The 15,977-nt window shown below is 42.5% G+C and overlaps 1 protein-coding gene across 3 annotated transcripts in view; it reads left to right on the forward strand.

Annotated features, from left to right (window-relative positions):
• The window catches only part of OLFM2 (olfactomedin 2), a 185,542-nt gene that overhangs the window by 91,829 nt on the left and 77,736 nt on the right, over positions 1 to 15,977 (forward strand). For 2 of the 3 annotated variants that reach the window (XM_070935016.1, XM_070935018.1), the window contains one exon: positions 1,498 to 1,647. In XM_070935016.1, coding sequence (XP_070791117.1) covers positions 1,498 to 1,647 — 150 coding nt within the window. The remainder of the gene's footprint in view (positions 1 to 1,497; positions 1,648 to 15,977) is intronic. The other variant, XM_070935017.1, reaches the window with a different exon arrangement.

The raw sequence follows: 15,977 nt of genomic DNA on the forward strand, positions 1-15,977 counted from the left end.
GTGTTGGTTATCACCTTTAAAGCGCTCCATGGCATAGGGCCTAGCTATCTTCGAGACCGCCTGCTGCTACCGACGACCTCCCACTGACCCGTGCGCTCCCACAGAGAGGGCCTCCTCAGGGTGCCATCAGCCAGACAGTGTAGGCTGGTGACCCCCAGGGGGAGGGCCTTCTCTGTGGGGGCACCTACCCTCTGGAATCAGCTCCCCCCAGAGATAAGGAGAATCCAGGACCTCAGTGCCTTCCGTCGTGCCCTTAAAACCCATTTTTTCAAGCAAGCCGGGCTGGCTTAAGATGAAATTTTTAATTGTTTTTAAATGTTTTAAACGTTTTAATTGGTAATGAGTTTTAATTGGGCCAAATTTATATATCTTTTAATTGTTTTTTAATATTTGTCCTGCATGTTTTTTAATTTTGACTGTACACCGCCCTGAGTCCTCAGGGAGAAGGGTGGTATAGAAATTCAATAATAAATAAATAAATAAATAAATAAATAAATAAATAAATAAATAAATAAATAAATTTGTCCAATTATTATTTATTTGTTAAAATATTTTATGAATATTCTATTTACTGTACTTTTTGCACTATAAGACGCACCTAGGTTTAGAGGAGGAAAACAAGAAAAAAAATATGAATATGGAGCACCGTCTCACTGTGAATATGGAGCGCCGAATGTGGAGCAGCAGCGTAGTGAGGGCAGGAGGCGGAGCCTGAGAGGGCCACAGATAGGTGTCCTCTCATGTGCCAGCTCTGTCTATTGACTCCTGCACTCCAGCAGGGTTCAGCACTGTTAAAGGACCTTGCCACCACAGTCGGCTGCAATATTTGCTCCATAAGACGCACAGACATTTCCACCCACTTTTTTGGGGTGGGGGGGGGGGTGGCGAGTGCGTCTTATGGAGTAAAAAATATGGTATATTAGTATTGAATGGTTTTACTATTGTTATTTGTGCATGATTCAAGAAATAAATATTTATGAATGCTTTATAATTAAAAATTATATTATTTTTTGAAATATAACCCATACAAAAAAAAGCTCTTTTGGAGTCTTCTAAGATTTTTTAAAATGGGAAGAAATCCTGAGAACCAATAGTTTAAGAAACACTGCTCTAGATTAATTCAGAATCTTCCTGGATGTGTTGGGTCAGCTGTGGCTACCTACCAATTTACTTCATGATACATGATCACAACTTTGTGAGGATCTTTTTGCCTTTTACCTATTGGTAAGAATAGTTGTAGTAGCAGTAGTAATATTTGCAGGGAGCCCTATACCTGATTCCAGATGCTTTGACCCTTAAATTGTTCGATGCTTGTTGTCCCACGGACATCTATGACATCGCCAAACTGCCAATTTAAAGCCTCTTCAACTTCTTGTTTTAAAGTGATAATGCTACAACTAGTTTAGCAGTGTAATACCGACTCAAAGGGCCACCCATTTGGATTGCAAGCTGCGCAACTTTTATATTCAATGTTATCTGCTTTCTTTCTTTCCACAGACTCTCTTCCAAAGCCCAGATGAAGGTTGGCAGGTCTACACGTCAGCTCAGGCTCCTGATGGCAAATGTCTGTGCACAGCAGTCATCCCTGTTCAGGGCACCTGCTCAAGAGACTTGCGCAGCCGGCAACTACGGCAGCTCATGGAGAAAGTAAGCAAAGTGTTTCCTATCTGTGGGAGAAGGTGTCTTAAGCAATGGGAGCCTTTAGATTTGTTAGGGGTGCCAGCATGCCCAATGCTCTTTTCCTGTTCTCCAGTTCATTCACAACTGCTGGGGATTTATCCCTAATTTTTATAAGATTGGGAATTAAGATCTGGTGAAATCCAATTGAGGCCTGATGAACAGAAGTTATTATCCCCCAAACCTGAGAAGTGGTAGTTATGATCAGTGGTGGAATTCAGCCAGTTCGCACCACTTCAGGAGAACTGGTTGTTAACTTTCTGAGCAGTTTGGCAAACTGGTTGTTGTAAGAAATCATTAGGGCAGAGAACCGGTTGTTAAATTACTTGAATCCCACCACTGGTTATGATCCAATCTAAACAGAGCAAAACTTCTGATCTGTGGCCTGATTTCATCTCCTACCCTAAAATCTTGGTGTCATTTATAGAAGACATTTCTTGAAAGGAGTTTGAAGTGCCCTCCCAACATTATATCCTCAAAATCATTCACTCATGGTCATTAAAAATATTCTTCAGTACCTGATTTACGAAGGAGAAAGGATCTTGCCATCCAACTAAGAGTTCCTTTATTGGGCAGAAACCCTCTACCCCAAAACAGCTAGTTCAGGACCAGGATTTTAGCCATCTATCAAAATTTTCCTGTTGAATAACAACACCAGGGAAATTCACCTATCTCTTTCCTTCATTTGTGCCACATTAAATTTGAGTTAAGTGCTAATTGCTGACTTGGTTGCTAAACTAAAATACTAGTAATGAAGGCAGTGCAGAATATGCTGATATACTTGAGTTGTAGCTCACAGATTGAATGAAAGCACATTCATGTGGTTGTGAAGAGCACCCCATCATCTAGGAAAGATGTTTTGTTGTGATGAAGAACCACTCCTTATTAACTATCCTAATCATTATACAACACTGGATATCACTAGCTTCATGCTGTTGCTGGCATTTCTACAGCCACCTGTTCTGGCTGTATCAACTGTGCATATATTCCCATTTGACAATCTCTTGGATTTTGCAAATTCTAGCTCACAATGGTTTCACTGAGTGACAACAATGATGATAATGATGATGAAGATGACACAATGATAATCATAAGTGTGATTGTATTGTTGAATAGATAGGGAGATGGTGTTTCAAAATGCCACTGGAGAAAAGGGTCTGCCAATGGCCAACATTCTTTAGCCAATGGTACCCAGAGCAGGTCTCTCCTGCTGGATCAGGTAGGACAAGTAGAGACAATTGGGAAGCAGTGGTGTCACATGCACTGAGTAACCAGTGCCAGTGCCTATCTATGCCTTTGCTTTCTACACCAGTTGAAACTTCCAAATGAAGAGTAATAGTCCAGTCTGGAGGTCACACAGCCATAAGTACATGTGAGTGGGGGGCCCTGGGTTCAGGAATGGGCACAACTGACACACCATTGTGCAAAGGCTATCCCAGCCATGGCTGCCTCATTCAACAGGAGCTGTAAGTCTAGATGGCACTGTGCCAGTCCATTCAGAACCAAAGATAGAAGGTCTCTGGATCCAGGAGATCCAAAACCCCAGAGCTACTCTGCCTTGCTTGGAGTTGAACTTAAGCCTCTTGCTCCCCATCCAGCCTCACCACCTCCCCCACAGAACCTTAAGGGACTGAGACAGAACCTCCATGGCAATACTCAGGCAATCCAAGGTATAATTATAAAGCTTAGTATCTTCAGCATATTAATGATACCTCACCCCAAAATTTTGAATGACCTCACCCAGCAACTTCATGTAGATGTTAAACAATGCTAATGACATGACTCTATCTCTAGTTGCCTTTCTGGATAAAACTCAAGGCACCCCTCCCCCTTTTTATTCTCCCCCAAAGTGAGAAAAGTAGTTTAGGCTATAGAGATTATATATAGCTCCAAGTCACCCAATGAGTTTCATGGCTAAGATGAATTTTGAATCTGGGTATCCTTGGTCCTAATTTAACTCTCAAACCACAGCACTCCCATGACTGTTCTCAATATATGCCTCCCTTTCCATGTAGACAGAGCCGCAGTGGCGCAGTGGTTAGAATGCAGTACTGTAGGCTACCTCTGCTGATTGCTGGCTGCCTGCAATTTGGCAGTTCAAATCTCACCAGGCTCAAGGTTGACTCAGCCTTCCATCCTTCCGAGGTGGGTAAAATGAGGACCCAGATTGTTGGGGCCAATATGCTGACGCTGTAAACTGCTCAGACAGGGCTGCAAAGCACTGTGGAGCGGTATATAAGTCTACGTGCTATTGCTAGACAGGGTTTGGAATAAGGTTTAGTTTAGTTTAGTTTAGTTTATTTGATTTGTATACCGCCCTACTCCCGAAGGACTCAGGGTGGTGAACAGCCAACAATAAAATACATAAATACACAAAATTTAAAAACCCAATAAAATCAAATTAAATTATTTGGCCCAGACAAATTAAAATACCCCAATAATTTAAAAACAGATTAAAATTTACATATTTAAAAAGGGAAGAGATTAGGCCAAGCCCGCTTGATGGAATAAAAAGGTCTTCACAGCATGGCGGAAGGAGCGCAGATCCGGGATCCTCCGTATCTCCGGGGGGAGCTCATTCCAGATGGTAGGTGCCCCCACAGAGAAGGCTCTCCCCCTAGGGGCCGCCAGTCGACACTGTTTGGCTGACGGCACCCGGAGGAGTCCCTCTCTATGAGAGCGTACTGGCCGGTGGGAGGCTATTTGTGGTAGTAGGCGGTCCCGTAAATAACCAGGCCCTAAGCCATGGAGCGCTTTAAAGGTGGTAACCAAAACCTTGAAGCACACCCGGAAGACCACCGGGAGCCAGTGCAGCTCGCGTAGGAGAGGTGTTACATGGGAGTGCCATGTCGCTCCCATTACCACCCGCGCGGCCGCACTCTGCGCCAGTTGGAGCCTCCAGGTGCTCCTCAAGGGGAGCCCCATGTAGAGAGCATTACAATAGTCCAGGCGGGAGGTGACGAGGGCATGAGTGACCGTGCGTAACGAGTCCCGATCCAGAAAGGGACGCAACTGGCGAATCAGGCGGACCTGATAAAAAATCCTCCCGGTCACAGCCCTCAAGTGCTCTTCTAAAGACAGCCGTGAATCCAGGAGGACGCCCAAGTTGCGAGCCCTCTCCGTGGGGGCCAATGATTCACCCCCAATAGTCAGTGATGGCGTCAACTGACTATATCGGGACGTCGGAAACCACAGCCACTCGGTCTTGGATGGGTTGAGCCTGAGCCTGTTCCTCCCCATCCAGATCCGTACGGCCTCCAGGCACCGGGACATCACTTCAAGGGCATCGTTGGGGTGATCCGGGATGGAGATGTACAGCTGGGTGTCATCAGCATACTGATGGTACTCCACCCCGAAACCACAGATGATCTCGCCCAGCGGCTTCACATAAATGTTGAACAGGAGAGGCGAGAGGACCGACCCTTGCGGCACCCCACATATGAGGGGCCTCGGGGTCGACCTCTGTCCCCCTGTCAACACAGACTGCGACCGGTCAGAGAGAAAGGAGGAGAACCACCGCAACACAGTGCCTCCCACCCCTAACTCTTCCAACCGGTGCAGCATGATACCATGGTCGATGGTATCAAAAGCCGCTGAGAGATCTAACAGGACCAGGACAGAGGAGCACCCCCTGTCCCGAGCCCTCCAGAGATCATCAACCAACGCGACCAATGCCGTTTCCGTGCTGTACCCGGGCCTGAAGCCCGACTGGAACGGATCCAGATACGTCGTTTCATCCAGGTGCTGGGGGAGCTGTTGCGCAACCACACTCTCAACAACCTTCGCCACAAAACGAAGGTTGGAGACCGGACGATAATTTACCAACATTGCCGGGTCCAGGGAAGGCTTCTTGAGGAGAGGCCTCACCACCGCCTCTTTCAAGGCGGCAGGAAAGACACCCTCACCCAGCGAAGCATTTATAATCCCCTGGAACCAGCCTCGTGTCACCTCCCGAGAAGCCAGCACTAACCAGGAGGGACACGGGTCCAATAAACAAGTGGTCGCGTTCAGTCTACCCAGAATCCTGTCCACGTCCTCAGGGGTCACAGGATCAAACTCATCCCAGATAACATTCTCAAGACCTGCCCCAGTCCCTCCCCCTGAGACTACCCAGTTGGAGTCAGATCTTCCCGAATCTGAGCGATTTTGTCATACAGATATTGAACAAAATCCTCGGCTCTACCCTCCAAGGGGTCCTCCCGCGCTTCCTGGTGGAGCAGGGAGCGGGTCACCCTAAACAGGGCGGCCGGGCGATTATCTGATGATGTAATAAGAGCAGCAAAATAGCTACATTTTGCTGCTTTTATCGCCACTAGGTAATTCCTAATATGAGCTCTTACCAGTGTCCGGTCAGATTCAGAAAGACTGGCCCTCCAACTACTCTCTAGGCGTCTTTTCTGGCGCTTCAACTCCCTCAGCTCCTCAGTGAACCAAGTGAACCAAGGAGCTAAATGAGATCGGCGCCGGGTCAGAGGCCGCAAAGGCACGACCCGATCCAGAGCTCCAGTGGCCGCCCTATCCCAGGCGGCCACTAGGTCTCCAGTCGAGGCGTGTGCAAATGGTATTTGCAAATGGACCATCAACATATTGAAGAACAGATTTAGTGTTACGAGTACCAGTTAGAGAACTAAAATATATCAAAGAACTTGCAAAATGCCAATCTGGGCTCTCATTTAGACTCTCTTTTGCCTTTTTTTCATCTCTGAATTCTACCCCTGCCCTTTATTCATATTAGACTGGCTGGAAGCTGAAGTCTTTGATCCCTCCTGTGAGTGGTGCTGCATTTTTTTTTTCTTCCTCAAAAGGCAGCTTTGCCTCTTAGGATGCAAGGGAGAAGTCAGGGAGCTTCCTTTGTCTCACCTTCTTCTCTTTAATGAGATGCAAATAGGGCCTTTATGGTTCCTGGTGGAGCAGCGGCAGCCGGCCGCACGGCAGGATGAGCAGTAAATTCCCTTTCCTCAAGATTAATTGCCTTAAAATCTCATTACCAAGGGAAGACTGCTTCTCATTGACTTTGCACGTGCAAATAAAGTATTTATTAGCCAAATAAGGATCATGCCAATTTACTGTTGCAATTACTATGGGTCTTTTCACCAGGGAATCTTGTTGAGCTTCGGCTCAGCTTTTGCATAGCTTCGAAAGCTTCAGCATGGGCCAGAATAGGGCAACTTGGTGAAGGGATGCATGCCTGCCTTGGCCTATATGAGAATAGAGGAAGGTGAAGAAATTAAATTTCTAGATGTCTCAGTTTTTAATAGTGGAGTCTTTGAGGTAGTAGCAATGGGGATTAATTGGTTGACCCTCTTATGACATAGACAAAGTGAGTGTTTGAGGAGAAGAAATTAAGCATGTCTATAAGAGGTTATAAAGATTATAACAGATGGAACAGAGAGAGGAAAAATAAAGGAGGCTTGATCTTTTTTTATTCTGCTGGTCATTGACTGGAATTAAATAAATAATAATTGCAGCAGGGAGGGAAACTTTTATTCCTATCAAGCGGAGAAAGGAGACTGCAGGTCTCTTTTGATGGCTAAGAATTGCAAACCTACCTAGTTAATTGCAAGCAGAATATAAGTGTTGTGTCCCATTCAACACAAAACACAACCAATGGACAGACCTTAGGCCCCTCCAAGAAGAAGAGACCCATGATACACACGCACAAAAAAAATCCCTCGTGTTGTGTATATTTGGGGTTTCATCCTTTTCTTTTCTTTTCTGAATAAAAGTTCAAGCAGAAATCTAGTGGTAGTTGAAAACTGCGGCTGCGGTGAGCGAGATTCTATTTTCTCATAAAAAGCAACAGAGAGGAAAACTTAAGGGCGATACCTTTATTTATTCAGTCAGACTGACAATTTACAATCTTTCCAAGAGTTATTCATCAGGGAAGATCATAAAAGACAGGGAGAAGAAAAGGCATGGGGAGGAGGAAAACGTGAGTGATCTTTTCATTGTGGACCAGTTTACTTGGGTGAAGTGAGCGAGAACCTCTGGATCTGAATTGGGATTTTATCGGATACAGTTTTAGATTGCATTGTGGCAACAGCCGCCCCCCCTTTTAAAAAAAATAATCCAACAGTTAAAGTCAAAATACAAGTAGTCCTTGATTTACAACACTTCATTTAGTGACCGTTTCAAGTTACAACAGTACTGAAAAAAAATGACTTAGGATCATTTTTCACACTTATGACCATTGCAGCTTCCCCATGGTAACATCATTTATATTCGGATGCTTCGAAACTGATTCACATTTCTGACGGTTGCAATGTCCCAGGGTCATGTGATCATCTTTTGCAACCTTCTGACAAGCAAAGTCAATAGGGAAACCAGATTCACTTAACAACCGTGTTACTAATTTAACAATTGCATTGACTCAGTTAACAAATGTGCCAAGAAAATCATAAAATGGGGCAAAACTCACTTATTTTTATTAATTTATTTTATTAATTCAATTTGTATGCTGCCCCTCTCCGAAGACTCAGACTTAATAAATTTCTCACTTAGCAACATAAATTTTGGGCTCATTGTGGTCGTAAATTGAGGATCTCCTGTAGCTTCTTTCACCTGTGTGAGATAAACATTAGAAAACAGAGAAATCGACAGATAGACTTAATATTAACAAAGTATAAGTGGTTTCTCCCCCTCCCCCCATGTAATGGAAGGTTTCATTTTCTATACAGCAACTTGTGGTATCCAGCTCTGTGCAGACTGGATTCATTTACCCAAAACGCTTAACCTAGTTAAAAGTTAACTAGGGGTGGGTTCTACTTACCTTTACTACCGTTTTGCATCGTGCCCGCACGCTTGCGTGAGGTTTGCTCACGCCCCCCGCGCGCTCTTCTGCGCATGCGCAAATCAACTTTTATGACATCCGGGTCAGTGGGTGGAGCCTCCCGCCGGTTTTACTATCAGTTCTTGCGAACTGGTCTGAACCGGGGGCAACCCACCACTGAAATTAACCCATTGATGGGCAGATATAATACAAGGAATCATAATACACTGATGTGATGTACAGTAATAAAATATTAGCATGATATTTCAATGCATCTGCTAAGACTATGTGTAATCTGATGAAGCATAGCGTAAGAAGACAGCTAGAATATCTTCTCACAATAACTACACTAAAACCAATGTCTTATTCCCAATCAGGCCAACTGTGCAATTCCCTGCTAGTTACATAATGTCTCTTAAAAGAACTAATGGTTGTCATGTCATTCATAACATATTTGGGGGGAATGGCTTGGAATGCAGTGAATAGAAAATTCAGATTTTGGTTCCAAGGTTTTTAAATGAGAGAAGTCTGGAGGAATTCCAGCTTGAGATTCCGAGGGGCCAGTCGAGTAGACAATCTGGGCCATGTAGGCAAACAAACAGACTGAATACAATGCAGTTATTATCATTCATAATTTGGACTGGTACTGAGATGGGAATATCTATACAGGTACTCATCACTTAACAATGATCACATTGACTTATGACAGCAGTTGCACCACTACTAGTTGCTGTCATTAAGCGAATCCTGCAAGCTTGTTAGGAATGATGTCACATGATTGCCATTTGTGCCATCCTGTTAGCTTCCCCATTGATTTTGTTGATCAGAAGCTAACAATGAAAGTTGCAAATAGTAATCAGGTGACAGGGGGATTCTGTGTCTCTCATAAAGTCAGTTGCCAAGCACTTGAATTGCGATCATGTGACTGTGGGGACATGTCAGGCATGAAAGACCAGGCCAACATGTAAAGTTCCAAGTAAACTGATTTATTGCTCATGCCTATGCACACAAATATATTCAACTAATCATTAGCACTATTTTGGTGCTAGGTAAAAGTTAATGAAATTCAGGAGAGGTTGGACTTAATCTATTTGTAGCTACATGTAGACTGCCCAGACTTTCACATTCAAATCTTGATGTGTCTATTAGTGTCTTCTCTTCTTCTTAATCCAGTAACTATTGTCTTGACTATAGAGCAGCTCAACTGCAATTGCATTCAGAGATCATAGGGGGTCTAGAGTCTAATATAATATAATATAATTAATATAATATAATATAATATAATATAATATAATATAATATAATATAATATAATATAATATAATATAATATAATATAATATATATACATACAGTATATATTTCTCAAGATGTTTGACTCAAAGATCTCAAGAAATAAATAATGCAGGTTAATAAAATGTCACACAATCCCCATTTCTGACTTTACTTGGGAGGAGAGGGAAGAGAAGGGAGCCATATATTTCTGATCTTTTTGCATTCTGCCTTACTTGAAAGCATCGAAAAATATATCTGAATGGTAAAGGCGATAAAATATGCTGCCAAGCATAACATAAAGCCCAAGAGTTTTTCTCCATTCAAAACCAAGACAAATTACTGCCCTGTAATCATCATATAAAAGAGCTGGGGGGTTATTCAAGAATAATATTTCAATAAATAAAGTAAAATATGAATGAGCTAATAAAATATTAAATACTTGTTACAACTTGGGATTAGATATCTGGTCTTAGCCTTCGCACACGAAATCAACAGAGCAGTTTGGGAGAGCCATAAGAGATTCACAGAGAAGCAAGCAGAAATGCTGAGGATGATGGGAGTTGGACTCTCCCCATTCTGGAGGGTTGGGGGAGGCCTTATTGTAGATTTGTTTTGGATGCATAGAAGGTTTCCAGATAACAAACCCCTGTTAGAAATGCATGCACAATATGAAATATGTCTGCCTGCATGCACACACAGGCACATTGCCAAGATCGATAAATCGTACCATCCTGGTTTGCATACTTAGCTTCCTTTCTACATATCTTTTTATCACTTTTAGTTTATGTTAACCTTTGTAAATACAGGTAGTTCTCCACTTGCAACAGTTCCTTTAGTGACCGTTCAAAGTTACAACATCACTGAAAAAAGTGACTTATGACCTTTTTCACACTTAAGACGGTTGTAGCATCCCGATGGTCCCGTGATCAAAATTCAGACCGTTGGTGACAGACTCACATTTATGACAGTTGCAGTGTCCCGGGATCATGTGATCCCCTTTTGCGACTTCCTAACAAGCAAGGTCAATGGGGAAACCAGATTCACTTAAAAAACTGTGTCACTAACTTTACGACTGCAGTGATTCACTCAACAACTGTGGCAAGAAAGGTCGTAAAATGGGTCAAAACTCACTTAACAAATGTCTCTCTTAGCAAAATAAATTTTGGGCTCAATTGACGTTGTAAGTCAAGGACTACCTGTACATTAAAAAAAAAAACACCTTTCTCTTTCTCTGACTTCTGCTCTGCATGATTAGTACTTTCCTACCATTACTATAGTCATTGCCTTTCTCTGCCATTGTGGCTTGCTTCCTTGTGGCTTATTTCAAGCTGCAGAAGGAGATTCTCGGAGCATGGAGGTGACCACAGCATATGGTCTCTGTCTGGCAGTTCAGGCTCAATTAATGTGGCTGAAAACGCTGGCTGGGGAGAAGCTGCCCAACAGAGTGTGCTGAATCTTCTGCTGCTGGAACAGTCACGACTACACACCATCAATACCGAAGCAGTCAGCCATTGACAGCACCTCTCTCGCACACTCTGAGTCTCCCTAATAGGGACGGGAGGGAAAAGCAGCTAATGTTCTCAGCAGACAAGGGAGCTTTACAGGCTGCCTTTCCAGGTTAGACCAGGAGAGCAATTTCAGCTCTACTGATCACTTAAACTCAAAGCTTAGCAGCTGAGATACTGTAGGAAGGTCTTTGTCTCTAGATAGGAGAAGCTTAAGGAATGTTTAAGCAGGAAAATCAGAGTGAAAGGCAAATATCGTATTTTTCGGACTATAAGATGCAATGGTGTATAAGACGCACCAAGTTTTCGAAGAGGTAAATAAGGAAAAAAAAGTTTTTGCCCTCCCCGGCCCCCAGGAGCACTCTGCAGGCCTCCCAAACCCTCTGCATACCCCATGTTTGCGAAAAACGGGTCCATTTTTCGCAAAAATGGGATAAGCGGAGCTGGGCTTCGGGAGGCCAAAAATGGCTGTATTCGGTGTATAAGATACACCAACATTTCCACCCTCTTTTAGGGGGGGAACTGTGTCTTATACTCCTAAAAATACGGTAAGTACAATTTTTAAAAAGTAGATGTACAGTCTACAGGTAGTCCTTGACTTATAACCCTTAATTTATTTTTATTTTATTTTTATTTAGAAAGCTTATATTGCTTCCTGCTCACACATGGTGACTCAAGGCAGCTTACAAAGACATAAAAACCCAATATAAATGAACTCCCACCACCTCACCCCAGCAACAACACACATTCATACTAGCCATTTAATGTGCTCCATCCCGCTTTGGGTTCCCCAGGCTTGCTAGTAGAACCACGGCCTCAGGGCCTTCCAAAAGAGTGTTAGAATGAGGACCAGTCTAATCTCTGGGAGGGAGGGGGGAGATGATGTTCCAGAGAGAGGGAGCCACCACGGAGAAGGTCCTTCTTCTGGGTCCCCCCAGATGTATCTCCTTAAGGAACAGTAGATGTGACTAGCAAGAGATGGTCCTCAGATAACCTGGTCCCAAGCCATTTAGTGACCATTCAAAGTTAACAATGGCACTGAAAGAAGTAATTTATGGCCATTTTTCACACTTATGACTGTTGCAGCAATCATGGTCACATGATTTGCATTTGGATGCTTGACAACTGACTCACATTTATGACGGTTGTAGTGTCCCGGAACTACATGATCCCCTTTTGCGACTTCCTGACAAGCAAAGTCAATGGGGAAGCCAGATTCACTTAACAACAGTGTTACTAATTTAAGAACTTTAGTGATTCACTTAACAATTGTGAGAAAAGTTATAAAATGGGGCAAAAATCACTTAACAAATTTCTCACTTAGCAATATAAATTTTGGGCTCAATTGTGGTTGTAAATTGAGGGCTACACCTGTACTAATTCTTAGTGATCTCACAAAAAGCCTCTTCTTTCCACTTGTTGGAGTACTGGAATTTAAACCTACCCTGTTTCCCCCAAAATAAGACATCCCCTGATAATAAGCCCAATCGGACTTTTGAGCACATGGCAATAAGGCCATTTCAGGGTTCAAAAAAATATAAGACAGGGTCTTATTTTGGGGAAAACACAGTACTTGTTTGCAAGGTTGGAGTTCTTTCATGGTGAGAGTTTCTGTTAACCATATTTTTCAGTAGATATGCCTTTAGTTATTAAGTGACCCAAATTAGTTATTTAACAAAAATCTTTATTAAATAGTGTGCTAATACAGAGTACTTAAGCGACAAACCTGGTGGCTGAATGTATCAGTCTGTGAAATTTGATTCTTTTTATCTATTCTTAATCTGTGGTTAAGTTTTCTGGGGAAGCTGCGTTGATGGGGTTCAAGTGAAGCCAATCCATTTGATTAAATTCCATTTCACCATTCTCGGAAAATCCAGAAGATAAGCAAATTATCTAGGCCAGGGGTCCCCAACCTTGGCAACTTTAAGACTTGTGGACTTCAACTCCCAGAATCCCAGCTTTGCTGACTGTGGAACTCTCAGAGTTGAAGTCCACAAGTCTTAAAGTTCCAAGGTTGGAGACCCCTGATCTAGGCTATGTGTGAAACTTAAAGACAACCACATTCATGATGCCTACCAACTGAAATGGTATGAAGTCCAGGCTGTCCATACCTTAAAGTTATTCATGTCGTATTTCATGAAGTAGTCTTACCAGATCTCCGGGTTCCATCCTGAAGCTTGAGGTTTGTGATTCAATCTTAGGGGAGAAATTTAATTCAGGGCTGTTTTCTGGTCTGGCACACTTAACAGACTCAGTGGTAGTGTAGGAGCTAGCCGGCCTACATGGGCAACAAGGTAGCTATTGCTCAAGCGATTAGGAAATGCAGCAGCATCAATTTAGCAATCATGCATAGGAACAGCGGTGTGTTCAGTCATGTTATTCAGCAAATTAACAGAGTCAGAAAAGCATGACATGGAAAGTGCTTTACTAAAGCGATCCCCAACCTTTCCAGCTTTGCAGACTGGCAGCAGCGGCAAGAGACGGGAGAGGAGATGGTTCCACGCAAACAGCAGGCAAGCATGCTTGCACATTCAGCTCCATACAAGACCTGGTTTTCAAACAGGTTGCAGCCCAGTATCGGGCCATGGCCTGGGCGTTGGGGACCCCGTTTTAATGTATACCTGATTCATATGCACATATGGTTGATTAATTGATTGACTATGATTGGTATGCCACTTTAATCCAAAAATCATACAAACATTACAGAAAAAGAGTAACAAGGAGAAACAATAACAATACAACACAGGTCTGTAAAGAACGGTCCATAGCTTCCAAGCCCATAGCAAGATGGTTTCTCTTACCACAAATCTAACGTTAATGGTACTATTTAATATGTTGATGTTTTTAGTTTTATATTTTCAATATGATTTTATATGTTGTCTTAACTTTTAATTGGGAGCCATCCAGATTTGCTTAGAAGATGGGCAGCTATATAAATGTTCAAAATAAAAGACATAAATAACTTCCAAGGTTCTTTTTTTCTTTAACCAAAAAACCCCCAAAAAACCTTAAAAGGATAAGCTTCATGTTTTTTGTTTCATTTGTAAAAGAAGAGAAAAAAAGAGAATCAGTACTTAAATGTATATATGAGAGATAATAGACTTTCTGAAGGGTTCCGGCTACATCATTTATTGCTGATTCATGATCTTTGCCCAAGTTATAAATGAGTGGGTTTTTTTTACTTTAAACATTGGCATTCCTGTGATAACAGGATTCCAAGTCCCTAGACCAGGGGTGGGCAAATGTGGCCCTTTTACAACCTGTGGACTTCAACACCCAGAATTCCTGAGACAACTTGGCTTGCCTGTCTCAGGAATTCTGGGAGTTGAAGTACACAGGTTGTAAAAGGGCCACATTTGCCCACCCCTGCCCTAGACCTATCTTCCTTGGGATCAGGGAGAGAGGAAAGAAATGAAAGATCATCAGTCTTTGAGGTGATAGGGATAAAAACACAAAGGCAAGACACACTCATATCTTGTTCAGCAGACCTGCATATTCCCAAGTACATTGAAACAGCCAAATAAATCTCTTTCTTTTGAACAAAAGAAAGTGCTTCTGCAAAAAGTATTTGCAGAAGAAATCTCAGAGCTGCTCCTTCAGTGGGCATCCATTGATCCCGAGGCTTCTATTAATGGTTGCAAAAAACAATCTCTGTAGGGGGTTCCCCCCATCCTTACCAGCTCAGGTGAAAGAGAATCTGATGGATGTCTTTCAAAAGAGAAGAGAATTTCAGCGTGATTCTCTTGGGTGGAGACTGGCATTCTTGCCCTTGTGTGCATGGGTATAATATTCAGCCTTTCACCGGACAATCTTCTCGCTGATAATCTGCAGCCTCCCTGACTTCTAATTAAACCTTAAGAGAAGACATCGTGATGATATTCTTCCCAACATGGCATTTTCCAATTAGGTAGCTACTGTAGGTAAATTGCAGAGTGATACATACATACATACATACATACATACATACATACATACATTGCTTGTGGAGGAAATCCACAAGCAACAGCCTCTCTGTACTTCCAACAGCAAAGCTACCTCTGAAACATTAGTAAGAGATTTTTTTAAAAAAAAACAATTGAAGAATTGCACTGGAGATTTGAGTCCATTTTTAGTACCTTGCTCTTGAACTTTTATTGCCTGCTTAAATAAGCATTTTTGGGTAGCAAGGTAATGCTGTCTGGGGTATTGAAAAGGTGGAATTCCATCCTGGAGAACATCTGGTTGCGAAGGCTGCCTTATGAGCACGGCTGTTTCTACTTCAATTGAATGACTGATGACATCCTTCCCTCTCTTGACCTATCCTCCTTATCTACCGGATGACAGTTTGAACCATTTTTCTTCTTTCTAAGCAATGGAATGCTGGAAAGAAAGTAAGTCAAGGTCCCAGAACTCTTTGTCCATATGCTTTTTCAAAACAATACAGTACAGTACAGTACAGTACAGTACAGTACAATACAATACAATACAATACAATACAATATAATACAATTCTTTATTGGCCAAGTATGATTGGACACAAGGAATTTGTCTTTTGTGCATGTGCTCTCAGTGTACATAAAAAGAAAAGATACATTCGTTAAGAACCATAACGAACAACACTTAATGATAGTCATAGGGTACAAATAAGCAATCAAATCATACTAGGAAACAATCAATATAAATTGTAAGGATACAAGCAACAAAGTTACAGTCATACAGTCATAAGTGGGAGGAGATGGGTGATAGGAACGATGAGAAGACTAATAGTAGTAG

The sequence above is a fragment of the Pituophis catenifer genome, unplaced genomic scaffold (assembly GCF_029215685.1).
Source record: "Pituophis catenifer annectens isolate HBS135680 unplaced genomic scaffold, rPitCat1.0.hap2 SCAF_2, whole genome shotgun sequence".
In the NCBI taxonomy this organism is placed as follows: domain Eukaryota; kingdom Metazoa; phylum Chordata; class Lepidosauria; order Squamata; family Colubridae; genus Pituophis; species Pituophis catenifer.